At 46.3% G+C, this 16,180-nt stretch overlaps 1 protein-coding gene across 2 annotated transcripts in view; it reads right to left on the bottom strand.

Moving 5' to 3' along the window:
- Nucleotides 1-16,180, bottom strand: part of LOC142804275 (uncharacterized) — a 324,814-nt gene that overhangs the window by 161,451 nt on the left and 147,183 nt on the right. For both annotated transcript variants that reach the window (XM_075891025.1, XM_075891026.1), the window contains exon 6: nucleotides 8,115-8,354. In XM_075891025.1, coding sequence (XP_075747140.1) covers nucleotides 8,115-8,354 — 240 coding nt within the window. The remainder of the gene's footprint in view (nucleotides 1-8,114; nucleotides 8,355-16,180) is intronic.

The raw sequence follows: 16,180 nt of genomic DNA, 5'->3' as shown, positions 1-16,180 counted from the left end.
TTATATAAGTTTCTGGACAAGTGTTAAATTTACGGAAATAAAGTGAGTGTAGAAATTTCAGCCGGGCAACAGCTCTTCAGTATTGTAAGGTGGGGATATCATTAATAGCCGTGATCGTTGTTGGCGAGTCATTTCTGCGGTAGGCGTTAAAGAGAAAGCGAACCGCCTTTCGCTGCACCATCTCAAGCTTCTTAATATCTTTCTTTATATGTGGGTCCCAAACAACACTAGCATAATCTAACTTTGGTCTTATAAAAGCATTGTAGGCCAACATTTTGATTTTTGAGGGCGCTGTTTTTAATTTGTGTCTCAAAAAACCGAGCTTTCTAGAAGCAGATGAGCATGTTTTATTAATGTGGCTTGACAATGTTAGGTGGTTGTAATTGTGACGCCCAAATATTTATATTCGTTAACCTCAGTCAATGGACAGTTGTTGAGAGAATAGGTATAATTAAAACGGTGTTTCTTATTTGTTATATGCATGACAACTGATTTATCGCTATTTAATTTCATTGACCAATCTTCACACCACTTAGAAATGGCACAAAGGTTGGATTGCAGGCAATTCTGGTCATTCGGAGCAGTAATCGTTTTATAAAGTATGCAGTTAAAGTTAAAGTACTGAGAGGGAAAGTACAGGAATTCAGAGTGTCGCTGCAGAACAGGTACTCTGCTCTTAGTGAGGAAACCAACCTTAGCGTAGATACAATGAATGATAATCTGACGAATATCATTACGGAGTGTGCAGTGGAAGTTGGAGGCAGGGTAGTTAGACAGGACACTGGCAAACTTTCCCAGGAAACGAAGAACCTAATTAAGAAGCGTCAAATTATGAAAGTGTCAAGTACAACAGACAAAATAGAACTGGCAGAGCTTTCGAAGTTGATTAATAGACGTAAGGTATGCGATGTAAGAAGGTATAACATGGAGAGAATTGAACACGCTCTGAAAAACGGAGGAAGTGTGAAAGCATTGAAGAGGAAACTTGGGATAGGCAAAAGTCGTATGTATGCACTAAGGGACAAACAAGGCAAAATAACTACCAATATGGATAGGATAGTTAAAATAGCGGAGGAGTTCTACAGAGATCTGTACAGTAGCCGAGACAACCACGACCTTAATACTATAAGAACTAGCAGTAACCCAGATTACACCCCACCAGTAATGATAGAAGAAGTCAGAAAAGCTTTAGAGAGCATGCAAATGGGCAAAGCTGCTGGTGAGGATCAGGTAACATCAGATCTGCTGAAAGATGGAGGGCAGATTGTGTTAGAAAAACTAGCCACCCTGTTTACGAGGTGTCTCCTGACGGGAAGAGTACCAGAGTCTTGGAAGAACGCTAACATGATCTTAATACATAAGAAAGGAGATGACAAGGACTTGAAGAATTACAGGCCGATCAGCTTGCTCTCTGTAGTATACAAGCTATTTACAAAGGTAATTGCTAACAGAGTAAAGAAAACATTAGAATTCAATCAACCAAAGGAACAAGCAGGATTTCGAACAGGCTACTCAACAATTGACCACATTCATACTATCAATCAGGTAATAGAGAAATGCTCAGAGTATAACCAACCACTATACATAGCCTTCATAGATTACGAGAAGGCCTTTGATTCAGTAGAAATATCAGCCGTCATGCAAACACTGCGGAATCAGGGCGTAGATGAAGTATATATAAACATTCTGGAAGAAATCTACAGGGGATCAACTGCTACCATAGTGCTTCATAAAGAAAGCAACAGAATACCAATCAAGAAGGGTGTAAGGCAGGGGGACACAATTTCCGCAATGCTATTTACCGCGTGCTTACAGGAGGTTTTCAGAAGCCTAGAATGGGAACAGTTAGGGATAAGAGTCAATGGAGAATACCTTAGTAACCTGCGCTTCGCCGATGACATTGCATTGCTGAGTAACTCGGGGGACGAATTGCAACTCATGATTACGGAGTTAGACAAGGAGAGCAGAAAGGTGGGTCTTAAAATTAATCTGCAGAAAACGAAAGTAATGTACAACAACCTCGGCAAGAAGCAGCGCTTCGAGATAGGTAGCAGTGCACTTGAAGTTGTAAAAGACTATGTCTACTTAGGGCAGGTAATGACCGCAGAGCCGAACCACGAGATTGAAGTAACTAGAAGAATAAGAATGGGGTGGAGCACATTCGGCAAGCACTCTCAAATTATGACAGGTAGATTGCCACTATCCCTCAAGAGGAAGGTATATAACAGCTGTATCTTGCCGGTACTTAGCTACGGAGCAAAAACCTGGAGACTTACAAAGAGGGTTCAGCTTAAATTGAGGACGACGCAGCGAGCAATGGAAAGAAAAATGGTAGGTGTAACCTTAAGAGACAAGACGAGAGCAGAGTGGATTAGGGAACAAACGGGGGTTAAGGATATCATAGCTGAAATCAAGAAGAAGAAATTGACATGGGCAGGGCATGTAGCGCGTAGACAGGATAACCGCTGGTCATTAAGGGTAACTGACTGGATTCCCAGAGAAGGGAAGCGGGTTAGGGGGAGACAGAAGGTTAGGTGGGCAGATGAGATTAAGAAGTTTGCGGGTATAAATTGGCAGCAGCAAGCACAGGACCGGGTTAACTGGCGGAACATGGGAGAGGCCTTTGTCCTGCAGTGGACGTAGTCAGGCTGATGATGATGATGATGATGATGATGAAAGTATGCAGTCATCTGCAAAAAAGCTTTATGTGGACTTGTGATGTGTCTATTGATTCAACAGTGTCATTTATATACACTAGAAAGAGAATAGGTCCCAAAACACTACTTTGAGGAACTCCTGATGGTACTGGTAGAATACCAGACATGCAGTCATTTACTTTAACATACTGCTTGCGATTGTGAAGGTAAGAACGGATCCAGTCAATGAGGTTAACAGGTAGACCTAGGACATATAATTTAGAAATGAGTTTGCTATGCGCGACAAGATCAAAAGTTTTACTAAAATCTAAAAAATTAGCATCAGTTTGATTCCCCATATCAAGCGACGACGTAAACTCATGAGTTGTTGTAACTAGCTGCGTTGTGGTTGATAACTTTTTTCTAAATCCCTGCTGTAATGGCGACAGTAGGCGGTTTTCAAGAAATGTTGTGATGTAATGTGCGACTACGTGTTCTAATAGCTTACATGACGTACACGTAAGAAAATAGGCCTGTAGTTTGCAATGTTTAAACCATCTCCTTTCTTAAACACCGGTACTACACGTGCCATGCGCCAGTCATCAGGAATGAAGGAATTTTTGAAGGAGAGGCGAAAAACGCTTGTTAAAATGTGCGCAACCGGTTCAGCATATTTACGCAAGAATGTGTTTGGGATATTATCTGGACCAGCGGAAGATTTATTTTTCATTTTAAGCAGCAAAAAAAATATGCCCTCATAAGTTATGAACTCGGAAGACATTACTGGAAAAAGATTGTCATGTGGTGATTCATGTTGGGGAGCAGAAAATACAGAGCAGAACTATCTGTTGAACTGATCAGCGACAACCTACGCATCATTTACAATGGAACCATCAACAGTTATTTGACTGGGCGTAGCATCTGTTTGTTCTAAATGTCGCCAGAATTCTTCAGGGCTTTTTGTCAAAAAATTCAGGTAATGAATGAGTGAAATACCTAGTTTTTGCGTCGGAGAGTTTGGAAGCAAGGCTGACTTAATTTAGATATCTCACTAACTGGTTTTTTATGTTTTTTGGCTCGTTTTAGCCTACGGTGTAAATGAATGATTTCTCTTGTCATCCACGGGTTATTTTTGTTAGTACGAACATATTTGGAGGGGACAAATTTTTCAATGCAATAATGAATAGTTTCTTTCAGAGCATCCCAGAGAGTTGTGACGCAGCCCGGCATGTTATCACAAAATTCCCACAAACAGTCAAGTATTGCATGGTCATCGGCTTTAGCGAAATCTTTTATTAACTTTTTTTCCTTGTTTTTTGTGCAACTTCGCATCACCAAGCGGAAAGGAAAGGTACACCGCCTTGTGGTCCGACACACTATCAACCCCAACCACAGAGTATGTAGAAATATCATTACTAATAAAAACTAAATCTATTACCGAACGGGCTCTTCCAGCTTGTCTGGTGTACTCTGTAACAGTTTGTTTTAGATCACACATAATCATGATATCCACAAGAGGGTTTATATCCACATCGAAAAAAGAAACGGGGTCACGCCAATCAATGCACGGAATATTAAAATCACCGGCGAGTATCACCCTGTTGCTCGAAAACTGACCGATATGATCGCACAGTTTAGAAATGTATTCAGGGGAAGCCGATGGAGGTCTATACACCGCACACACGATAAAGACATGGCCCCAGCAGTTTACTCTGAGGAACAAACTTTCTTGACCATCGATTTGGTTTATAACAACACCTGTCAATGGATGCCGTAAAACAATGGCTACGCCACCGCCCCTACTTGGCCGATCACAACGAAAAATGCTATAGTTTGGCGGTATTAAAACGGAATCACAAACGTTGTCATTTAACCAGGTTTCCGTGATTACTGTTGTGTGCGGATCATGTTCAAGAAGCAACCGTTCAAGTTCGCCAATTTTATTTACAAGGCTCCGAGCATTAAAATTTAGTATCCTTATATATTTTGCCTCTGCACGCGTTGTACGTCAACGAGTGGCGTCCCGCTGCTTTGGAAGTGCTACACGTTCATTTCTGGTATCGTCCCATACAAAGATGGTGTCATCAATTTTCAACTTATCATGCAAAAGAGATACGCGCTTCTTATTCACCCGGTCAACTTTGGCGCTATCCCAAAGAAGCTTGCGCACGCGTAGTGTTTCATGGCTGTAGTCATTTTGAATGAAAATGTCTGTCCCTTTGAGTTTGTATATTGAATAACAGCCTGCTTTTCATTAAAATCTTGAAAATAGGCTATTACTGGGCGTCGGCCGGCGCGGTGGCCAGGGCGGTGAATACGGCCTATAGATTCGCATTTAACTCAAAGTTTTTTCTCAAAAATGTCTCCAACAACGCTTTTTCTTAACGATGCCTCGTTTTCCCCGCTATTTTCCAAAATGCCATAAACGATTATGTTTGAACTTCAACTGCGATCTTCAAGATCAACAAGTTTTCTGCTTTGCAAGGCCACTGAATTTTGAAGGGATAATGACGATGATTGAAGCGCTGTAATTTACGGCAAGCTTTCCTTTGATTCTTTCATAAGTTGCTCTAGTGATTTTAAACGTGAGTCAAGATCATGAATGAGCTGTACACACTCGCTAAACCTATTTTTCATTTCAGTAACCTCGGCGTGAATATCGGCCTGTCCCTTCAGTACGTTCTGTAAAATATCAGCTGTGGAGAGACCCGGGTTGCTTCCAACATCGCCACAAATGAAAATTCCAAGAGCTACGTAACAGTCAAAGGCAATACTCAAACAAGCGCCTGGGCACGGCAAAACCAATAAAAAAACTCATCTCCGCTCCTAATTGTAGCGAATGAACAACTAACCTGCACAGCGAGAACAAACTTCTTGGTTAGCGGCATGGTCGCAGCCGTTTCACCGTGCCCACTGGTGAAGTAGTTCTGTGGTAGTGCTTTTATACCGTCCATGGTGCATGACGTCACTGACATGCGCAGATCCTGAAGAGGGGTGTGCAACATGCCTGGCGTCAGTGTTGATCTTGATTGCTGCCGTGTCTCTGAGCTTGCGTTGGTCGCACTGGGTCCAAGGCACACGTTGCACGAAATTGGTATGCCGGCGATCGCTAACAGGAAAACCTGCACAGCGAGAACAAATTTCTTGGTTTGCGGCATGGTTGCAGCCGTCTCGCCGTGCCCACTGGTGAAGTGGTTCTGTGGTAGTGCTTTTATACTGTCCATGGTGCATGACGTCACTGACATGCGCAGATCCTGAAGAGGGGTGTCCAACATGCCTGGCGTGAGCGTTGATCTTGATTGCTGTCGTGTGTCTGAGCTTGCGTTGGTCGCACTGCTTCCAAGGCACACGTTGCACGAAGTTGGTACGCCGGCGATCGCTAACAGTAAAACCTGCACAGCGAGAACAAATTTCTTGGTTAGCGGCATGGTCGCAGCCGTCTCGCCATGGCCACTGGTGAAGTAGTTCTGTGGTAGTACTTTTATACTGTCCATGGTGCATGACGTCACTGACATGCGCAGATCCTGAAGAGGGGTGTCCAACATGCCTGGCGTGAGTGTTGATCTTGATTGCTGTCGTGTGTCTGAGCTTGCGTTGGTCGCACTGGGTCCAAGGCACACGTTGCACGAAGTTGGTACGCCGGCGATCGCTAACAAGAAAACCTGCACAGCGAGAACAAATTTCTTGGTTAGCGGCATGGTCGCAGCCGTCTCGCCGTGGCCACTGGTGAAGTAGTTCTGTGGTAGTGCTTTTATACTGTCCATGGTACATGACGTCACTGACATGCGCAGATCCTGAAGAGGGGTGTCCAACATGCCTGGCGTGAGTGTTGATCTTGATTGCTGTCGTGTGTCTGAGCTTGCGTTGGTCGCACTGGGTCCAAGGCACGCGTTGCACGAAGTTGGTACGCCGGCGATCGCTAACAGGAAAACCTGCACAGCGAGAACAAACTGCTTGGTTAGCGGCATGGTCGCAGCCGTCTCGCCGTGGCCACTGGTGAAGTAGTTCTGTGGTAGTGCTTTTATACTGTCCATGGTGCATGACGTCACTGACATGCGCAGATCCTGAAGAGGGGTGTCCAACATGCCTAGCGTGAGTGTTGATCTTGATTGCTGTCGTGTGTCTGAGCTTGCGTTGGTCGCACTGGGTCCAAGGCACGCGTTGCACGAAGTTGGTACGCCGGCGATCGCTAACAGGAAAACCCGCACAGCGAGAAGAAACTTTTTGGTTAGCGGCATGGTCGCAGCCGTTTCGCCGTGCCCACTCAGACCTTAAAATCTACTATTTTGAGAAAACATCGTTTTGTTAGTATCCTAATGTTCAGGCATATACGGGTCAAGAAACTTTATGCCTTCATATTGTTCACTTCGTGAATATTGTGTCATTTTATCCCTTTAAGTGACAATCTTGTTCCATAGTCACTCCTGGCACCTCAGTTAATCGATCGCGACGGCCACTTTTGAGAGGGAAGAGTGGATGCAAAGTAAGCTGGAAATCACAGTGGCCTGCCTCTCAAAGGGGAACAATAATGTTGTTGGTTGTGTGCGTACTCTGGTGCTAGTCATTTTAACAGGAGTAAACACCATGTTTTTTATCTATGTTCTTGCGTCTTCTAGTGCCCATTAACTAGACTGGTGCTGATATTACGTACGGTGAAGAGCCACAATTCAAGCGCCAACTGAACAGTGGTGTCTTCTACAAAGCGTTTCTCTTCATAGCGCCAAAATTTTTGGCATTTTTGTGTAAAACTTTGATGAAGCCTCTTAACCGAGGTGTTACGCGCTTTTTTAATTACCGGTCATATCAGCCGCATTTTTATAGGTGTGATTTGCTCGTCTTATGCGATGCCACTAAGTAAACTCACAAGTTCAAATTGATGCGGTTTGGGCATCAACGGCAGATTAACCTCCAAACAGAATGAATGAAAAAGCACAAAATATTTTAAATAACTGAAGCGGCCGTGGTGAGTGCCCTTAGAACTCGCTAAGGTGTCATAGTAGTAAAAGGCTTGGTATTTACAAACAAGGCGCTTGCTCTTTGTGAAGCTTGTTTAAGATACTCGTACGATGTGGTATTTGATATTATCACATGAAAGCGTGATGTGAAGATTTAGACTGAATCTTGCATAAATGCGTGTACAGCCACGTCCACGTCTGTGTATAGTGCGCGAGCAACCAGCCTTCCTCTGCAGTGCGACACTTTGCGCTATTGGCAGCCTCCGACCTGTGCCTAGGAGCACCCAGGTCCTATCAGGCATGCTCACCTGCTTCTCACGAGTGACATCGTTGAAAGTTCGTTGGTTTAGCTAAAGGTGCGTGCTCCTTCAGAGCGCTTAATCCAAAAGATGACCTAGTTCGACTTATTGCATGAACTGTGCTTATGAAATATATTCAATTTTGGCGGACAGTTGGCCAGCTCGTCACCTGCAATGTGTGCGAGAGCTGGCGAATACATAAACGTGGACAGTAGCAGACTCACCTGGCACCTGTTGAAGAAGCGCAAGAAGTACTTGGCCAGAAAGAACTCGCTCCTCCACCAGGTGTCCCGCAGCTTGAGGCAGGCAGACACGATGCGACAGAAGAGGTACTGCTCGGACGTGCCTCGAGGCACAGTGCGGCTTGGCTCGGCGATGTCCAGAAGCACCAGTGAGCCCCAGGTCATGGCCACCCGGCGCAAGTGCGACACGGCAGCCTCCACGGTGTCACAGTACAGCTGCACCTGCTCGCATGCCATGGCGCTTAGTCGAGTGTATGAAATCTCTTTTCTTAAGCCGTTACTACACTTACAAACGCACTGAGGCAATATAAAATGATTTTGAATACCACTGTATATTACCTTTCCACTGTACCAATAATACCTCGCTGCCCGTGACGGGATACTAAATAAGCTATAGAATATGAGAAAATCACCGCGCAAGCACGTGCAAATGAAGTGAAAAAACTGCGCATGATACAGGACGGTGACAGCACTTCATTAGTCTCTCACAGTCCTGTATTACGCGCTGTTTTTCGCTTCATTGATCATCTACCAACCGGCCCAAATATGCTCTTTAGTTCGTGCAAATCGTTAACCAGGCTAAGCTCAAACCTGCTGCCCCGGTAATAAGTATTTGGTTCAACCTGACAGTGCAAAGAAGCTATCCACAATTACATTTTCGTGCTCCATCATTAGGTTAGAAAGAAGTTTCGTTTCGGTTTACCACACTGTATTTAACACGCCGCACACAGACGTCACAGCCGAAGCAAAACTGATGCAGGATAAATTCCTGCGAAAGGGGGCGTTAGGCCCCGTGATTGCCCTCGGAGTGTCTTGGTGGATTGGTTCGGACTGTCACGGTGGATAGACGTGTTTTTGAGCGCTCCCAATTGACTGCGCAGATAAGTTGTTTTGCATGTTTTGAGCTTGTTTTATAATTATAGGGCAGCAGTTAAAATCCCTGTAGCACTTATTTTATTGTACGGTTTTTGTTGATTTTTGGGTTTTTTGTTGTTTTTTTTTCTTTTGCCAACCCGTGGGGGAGGTGCTCGTACATTGAACACGCAAATTTTGTAGTAGAGCTTAGACTTTCACTTTTTCGTAGGACAGGGCTCGAGTTTTGTAATTATCGCGTGAGACAAGCCATAGGGACATTTGGTGTCGGAAATACACGGCTAAAGAGACTGTAAAGTGCTCCGGATGTGGGGTTGGTTTGAAAGTGGACCCAAGTGTAGTGGCGGAAGGAGAAGAGGCTGACGCAAAGTGTAGGAAATGTGAGGTCGAGGAAAAAATGGAAAAAATGATGGTTGCCCAGAGTGACCTCCTGATCCCCGAGCTCTAGGCTGCGTTGGCGACCGAGCAAGAGAAAACGAGGGCTATGGGAGAAAGGCTGAAGTCCGCCGAGAAAGCACTAGTCAAAGTGAACAGAGGAGCGGCCTACGGAGAGAACAGTAAAAAAAAAACAGGCAACCAGAACAGCGGAGAAAAAAGCGCAAGCAAGTTTGGAAAAAACAGGTTCAGCCGGTTCATATGTCGCAAGGCCCAGCTTCAGTGAAGTAGGGGTGGGGCTGGGAGGGGCCAAAGCAGCTGGCATCACAGGTGCAAGTAACCCCCAGGTGCAGGACGCTCCAGCTGGAAAGTCACAGCATGTGATAATCGCCGGGGACTCGAATTTAAATCAATGCACAGAAATCATCAAAGAGAGGGTGAGAGGTGACAAGAGGGTTGCAGTAGAGGCGTTCCCAGGACGCAAGATGGAAGCAGTCTAGGGGCAAGCAAGTGCAAAACTCAAAACTACAGCTGATAGACGAAAGCTCTTGATAATTTCAGGCGGTTGAAACGATGTCTAAATAAAGATGCAGCAGGACTAGCAACTACACTGGCGAAAGGCGTCGATGACATGCGTGCCACTTCTCCTCAGGTACAGGTAGCGTTATGCACGATACCGGAGGTACCGGTGCGCGATATTAACCTGCAAAGAACGGTTGTCAACGCAAACCAAGAGATATGGCGGATGAGTCGAGAGGAAGGCTTTGAGGTAGTGGAAATAAACAGTGAGGTGCATAGGTGGGGTGGTTTTAAGCGAGACAGAATTCACTTCGATGGGCGGCTAGGTCATGAGGTGGGTTGGTGACTTTCAGGACGCGCAGTAGTTTATTTGGGGGGAAGCAGGCCCTTCGGGGTGCGGGATAGCTATTAAAGAGGAAAACAACCAGGCAGACTCTTTGACAGGTGATATGGAGAGATACGTTACCAAAGTGGCTCCAGTATCTAAGATAGGTAGAGTCCGGGGAAGAAATAGACGTAGCCACGAGAACCGAGCCAATTCAGACACAGGGTATATTAACACGCAAGGTGGTAGGAACAGGCTGAAGTGGGAAGAGAGAGAAGAACGGCTAAGGGAGGAGAGGCCGATGGTATACGGTTTTGTCGAAACACATCTCAGGGACATGGGACAACCTCCTAACAATGCAGACTACGCGTGCGAATATTGTAATAAAACAGAAGGCAGCAGGAGGGGGGGTGGTATTGGGGCGTTTTTCATAAAATTTCAGACTGGTAAAAGGTCAAGCAAGAGTGCAAGGAACATTTATGGCTAAAAGGGAATTTGGCAGGGCAAACGACACTACTTGGTTTTGTGTACTTGTGGACGGGAGTAAAGGCCAGACAGGAAAACCTGGCATTGGTGGAATGAATATTCAAGGACATTGAGGAGTTAGGAGGAGAGCGCGAGATAATTATACTAGGAGATATGAATGCGCACATAGAAGGTATAGATGGGTATACCAACCCGACAGGCAAAATGATCGTGGATATGTGTGAAAGGCTTGATTTATCATTTGCAACAGTACCGAGAAGTGTGAAGGCAAATAACATGGGAGGTAGGAAGGCTGCAGTCGACAATAGATTGCGCATTAATGTCACATAGGATGTATCGTAAGCTCAGGGGAAAAGACATAGATGAAGGTGGCTCCAGAATTCTGGGTAGTGATCACAAACTTATCAAGCTAAGTTTTGGAAGAGCAGAGAAAGTGGGAGGGAGACATGATGAGCAAATACAGAAAAATTTCTATTAAGAAAAGCAAATTGAAATAGGCACTAAACAAATTGAGAAAGTCATCACTGAGGATAACAAAACAGTGTGGACATACACAAATATAATTAGAGTGTTTGAGCTAGAGCTTGCCAAGGCACGTGACAAGTCACCCCGGAAAAAAAGACACAAACCCTAAAGTTCGTGAGATGAGGAAGTTAAGAGAGCCATACCCAAACTTTAGGAAGCCTCTAGGGATCACATACAAGCTAAGCAGCGGGGTGAACCGACAGATGATGTTGAAAGAAAATGGGAAATCTTTCTAAGCTGTAGAAGGGATGCATCCTTTCTGATCAATGAAAAGATTAGAAGAAAGGAGCTCAGTGGCTGGCATAAGTACGTAAAAAAGATAGAAAGGCAGCTGCGAAATTTCGGAACCGTCTAAACTCCCTTAGAAATGAGACGAGCCTAGAGCAGAGGTTTAGAACTACTGCTCAAGGTGCTAGGCTAGAAGGCCACGAAGCCATTGAATATATAAGAACAAGGGTGACAGAAAAATTTCAACAAAAAACTGCTTTATGCGCCACAATTTACAAGGACGAATCAAGTGACGCAATGGCTCCATTTTCACAACAAGAATGGGAAAAGGCTGAGAAAAAGGTCCCTAGTAGTACATCAACAGGCCCAGATGGCATTCCAATTACGCTGCTAAAGACATTAGGTCTGAAGTCTAAGCAGAATTTGATAGAGGCAGTGAGCAAATTAATAATCGATGGAGGAGTTCCCGATTGATGGAAACTTAGCAGGATGAGCATGATCTACAAAGAAAAGGGGGACAAAGCTGACATAAACAACTAGTGTCATATAACAGTGACATCAGTGGTCTAGAGGCTGGTGATGCAGATTATAAAGAAAAGACTGCAGGCATAGATAGAAGATGAGGGGGTGCTGGGGGAACTACAGAATGGGTTCCGGAAACACAGGAGGTTGGAAGACAATCTGTTCCCACTGACGCAGTGCATCAAAATAGCAGAAAAGAAACACAGGCGCCTGTGGCTAGCATTTTTGGATATCAAGGGAGCGTACGATAGCGTGGTTCAAGAGGAATTGTGGGGAATACTGGACGCACAAGGTGTGGAAGATGTAGACACTAATCTTTGAAAGGATATCCATAAAGAAAACAAGGTAATTATAAAGTGGGAAAACAGGTATTGAATTCTGCAGAGGTAAAACGGTGGCTTAGGCAGGGGTGTCCCCTGTCACCCTTATTATTCATGATGTACCTACAAGGATTAGAGGCCAAATTAAAGGTAAGTAGACTGGGCTTCAACCTGTCTTTCGTCAAACAAGGAAAACTCACTGAACAGGTACTACCAGCATTGAAGTACGCAGATGTTATAGTGCTAATAGCCGACAACAAGGAAGATTTGCAGAGATTGGTGGACATCTGCGGTAATGAGGGAGATAGGTTGGATTTCAGATTCAGTAAGGAAATATCGGCACTCGTGATTTTTAATGATAATGAAAGTAGTGAGCTTAGAGTACAGGAGGTTACGGTAGAGATAACAGATAAATACAAATACCTGGGCGTATGAATAAGCAATTGGGCCGAGTACCTAAGGGAACACGAAATATACGTGTCGACTAAAGGTAACAGGAATGCAGCGGTATTGAAAAACAGGGTATTGTGGAATTACAATAGGTGTGATGTTGTGAGAGGAATATGGAAAGGGTTCATGGTTCCTGGTCTGACGTTCGGCAACGCGGTCTTGTGCATGAGATCAGAAGTTCAAGGAAGATTAGAAATTAAGCAACGTGGAATGGGTAGTGTTATGCTTGCGAGTCCACAGTGAACGGCCGTGCCTCTGAAAAAGGCAATCTGTGTCAAGGCCAGCCCGCCTGACGCGAACAACTCAACGGCGTCAACAGGCGGACGGCGCCTTTCTGTCGTGCACGTGCAGTGAGTCATCCCAGCAAGCGAGCCCGTCGAGTAAACAACGGGCGTCTTCATGTCTGGGGGTCTGACGCGGCCCAGCGGCGACCCCATTGGAGGAATCTGCCCTGACGACCAGCGGCGCCTCTGGTTGGACATTTGAGTGGACCCGGTGCATATAAAAGAAGCCCTGCGGCGCGTCGCGATCGGGGGTCCTAGGTGAAAGCTGACATGTGTGTCAGAGCAGATCCGTTTGAGAGCAGACGTTTGTCTTAGAGAGAAGAGCTCGGCTCTTCGAGTCTCTGTCGGCCCCAGTGCCGAATTCGTAACGCCTCTGTATATATGCTGTACATAAACCTTGTTTAACTCACCGTCGTCTCGTCCGCTCGTCTATCAGCTCTGCGCAGAAGCAGTCGCGAGCTGAGAAACCTACGCTACCAAACGGCTGGTGACCTTCCCGGCGAAGTTCGAAGCAGTGGCGCCTTCGGGACCGTGTTGGCGTCGCCGTCTTTCTCAACAGTGGTGGCAGCGGTGGGATTTCGAGGCGCCCTTCGTAACGTCGTCGGGGGTGCGCTTCGCAACAGTGGTTGGCAGCTGCGGGATCGGCCGGCGTCAGCGACATCGATGCGGTGAGTGCCTGATGTTTTCCCCTCAGTTCACCAGACTACTCTAGCTCAGGTTGTAGTAGTTTAGAGAAGGGCTGTGTGAAGCATTGAAGTGAGCTTTGATCGTTTCAAGCCAAGTCGAAGCGCTTTGAAACCAAAGGTAATGCAGAGGGGGTAAACTTGGGAGTGTGAAAAATGGCTTGCGCGTCTTGCTAGTAGGCTTATAGTGGGTACGGCAAGTAGATTCTTAACAGGGGCAAACAGCAAGAGGCTAGTGTGAACGATGGAGAACCTTAAAGTGAAGGAACTCATCGAAATTTGTGAGGAACTCGGCATTACTTTGGGCCGTGCGAAACGAAAGCAAGCGATCCTTGAGATCATGAAGCATGAGGGAGTGTCGGCTGAGGAAGTCGATGAGGCCTGGGTGGATATCAAAGCACGCCGCGAGGAGCCTGAAAGGCGAGAAGCTCGCGAACGTGAGGAGGCTGAAAGGCGAGAAGCTCGTGAAGAAGCTGAAAGGTGCGAAGCTCACGAAGAAGCTGAAAGGCGTGAAGCTCGCGAAGAGGCTGAAAGGCGCGAAGCTCGCGAACGTGAAGAAGCTGAAAGGCACGAACGTCGCGAGCGCGAGGAGGCCGAGAGACAGGAGCGCCTCGAGTTGAAACGAATAGAATTGGCAATCCTACAGTGTTCGCAGGCGCCTAGCGTAGCTTCTCCGACGATTCAGGTCAGCGGTTTTAGAATTCGGGACCAACTGCCACCGTTCGTAGTAGGCGAGGACATGGCAAAGTATCTCGTCAAGTTTGAACACGTTTGTGAGCGAAACGCTTTGGAGCGGTCTCTTTGGGCGCAGAACCTGTTAGCTCTTCTTCCCGGCGAAGGGTCCGACGCGATAACTTGCTTGTCGAGGGAAGCGTTTGAGAGCTATGACGAGGTTAAGGAAGTGCTCTTGAGACGTTATAGGTTGTCGCCCGAGGCTTTCAGGCAAAGGTTCCGGTATGCTAAAAAGGGGAATGAGTCACACGTTGACTTCGCGTTTCGTCTTAAAGCTGATTTAATTGAATGGCTCAAGGGCGAAGGTGTTTATGACGACCGCGATAAAGTGGTGGAATGCGTTGCATTGGAGCAATTCTACCGCTGCATCGAAGAGATGTCAAACTTTGGCTGCAGGACAAAATTGGTGAAGTACAGCTAAACAAGGCAGAGAGTTAGCTGAGGAGTATTATACTCGTCGAAAGTTGCACAGCAGGGCAGTGCGCGTTGAAAAGGATGAGAGAAAAGAGGGCTTTTCAAAGAAACCTGATCAACGGAGACCCGCTCCGCACCGTGATTTCAAGAAGGACCCGTCTCTTACGAAGGACAGTGTAGGGGAAGGGCAAACAGAAGCGCAGAAATCGAGTGAGGTTTCTACCACACAGGCATTTTAATCGGAAAACAAACGGAAGCCGCTAATCTGCTACAACTGCAAAAAAGAAGGACACATCGCGAGAAACTGCCAGGGAAAGTTTGCCTTCGCAACGATCCGAGAATCAGAAAAAAACATGTGGTTGTTGGAGCCGTATCTCCAAGAAATTATGGTGAATGAGAAAACGTGCCGAGCACTTAGAGACTCAGCGGCAACCATGGACGTTGTCCATCCTTCATTGGTGTCTCCGGATGACTTTACAGGAGAATGCGCGTGGATCAGGCAAGTCGCCGAGGAGCAGAGTGTTCGCTTACCAATCGCCATGGTTGTCATTGAAGGCCCGTTCGGTAAGCTTCGCACCGAAGCAGCTGTGTCTGCCGCGCTAAATGATCGTTTTCCTTATCTTTTCTCCAACAACTCAGAGCAGCTTCTCAAAGAGCAGGGCAAATCGTTCTTCCCCAACTTAGCGTGCATGGCCCTCACGCGATCGCAAGCGCGGAAGCTTTCGCGGAAGCTTGACCTTGTTCGATGCGGTGAACTCTCAGGTGACCTTGTCGGCGGGTCGACGGAACCCCAGAAAGGAAATTTTCCGCGTGAGTCATCTGAGCAGTCACGCGAGCGGCCCGTCGCCGAAGCGATCAGCGCGGTATGCGTAGGGGGAGACGACATGGCGCCATTGAGTCAGAGTGAGAGGGTTGCAACGCTCTCGCCTGTAGCGGAAAGTTGGAGCGAGCTGCCGAGAGTTGATCGAGAGACGCTCATTCGAGAGCAGTGTGAGGACCTCACGATTAAAGCGCTAGTGGAAAGCCACAAAAACGCGGCACAAGTGCTGTCGAAGGAGCACTACGAGAAATCGGTGAAGAAGCGTGCTTTTGAAGTAGGAAGTCAGGTAATGCTGCTGCAGCCATCCGAAAGGAATAAGCTTGAGGTTGATTGGGAAGGGCCTGCCAATGTGATATCGAAGCTTCCCGATACGAATTATGAAGTGAAATTAGGAAGGCGACAGAACAAAATTTACAACTTGATGAAACCCAAAGTTCAACATCAAACGGTCGTAAATCAGCTGTTGAATGCTTCAGAGGAAGAGGAAGCAGA

The sequence above is a fragment of the Rhipicephalus microplus genome, chromosome 3 (assembly GCF_043290135.1).
Source record: "Rhipicephalus microplus isolate Deutch F79 chromosome 3, USDA_Rmic, whole genome shotgun sequence".
Taxonomy (NCBI): domain Eukaryota; kingdom Metazoa; phylum Arthropoda; class Arachnida; order Ixodida; family Ixodidae; genus Rhipicephalus; species Rhipicephalus microplus.
Note: the sequence above shows the minus strand (reverse complement) of the source record. Positions and strands in the feature narration are given on the sequence as shown.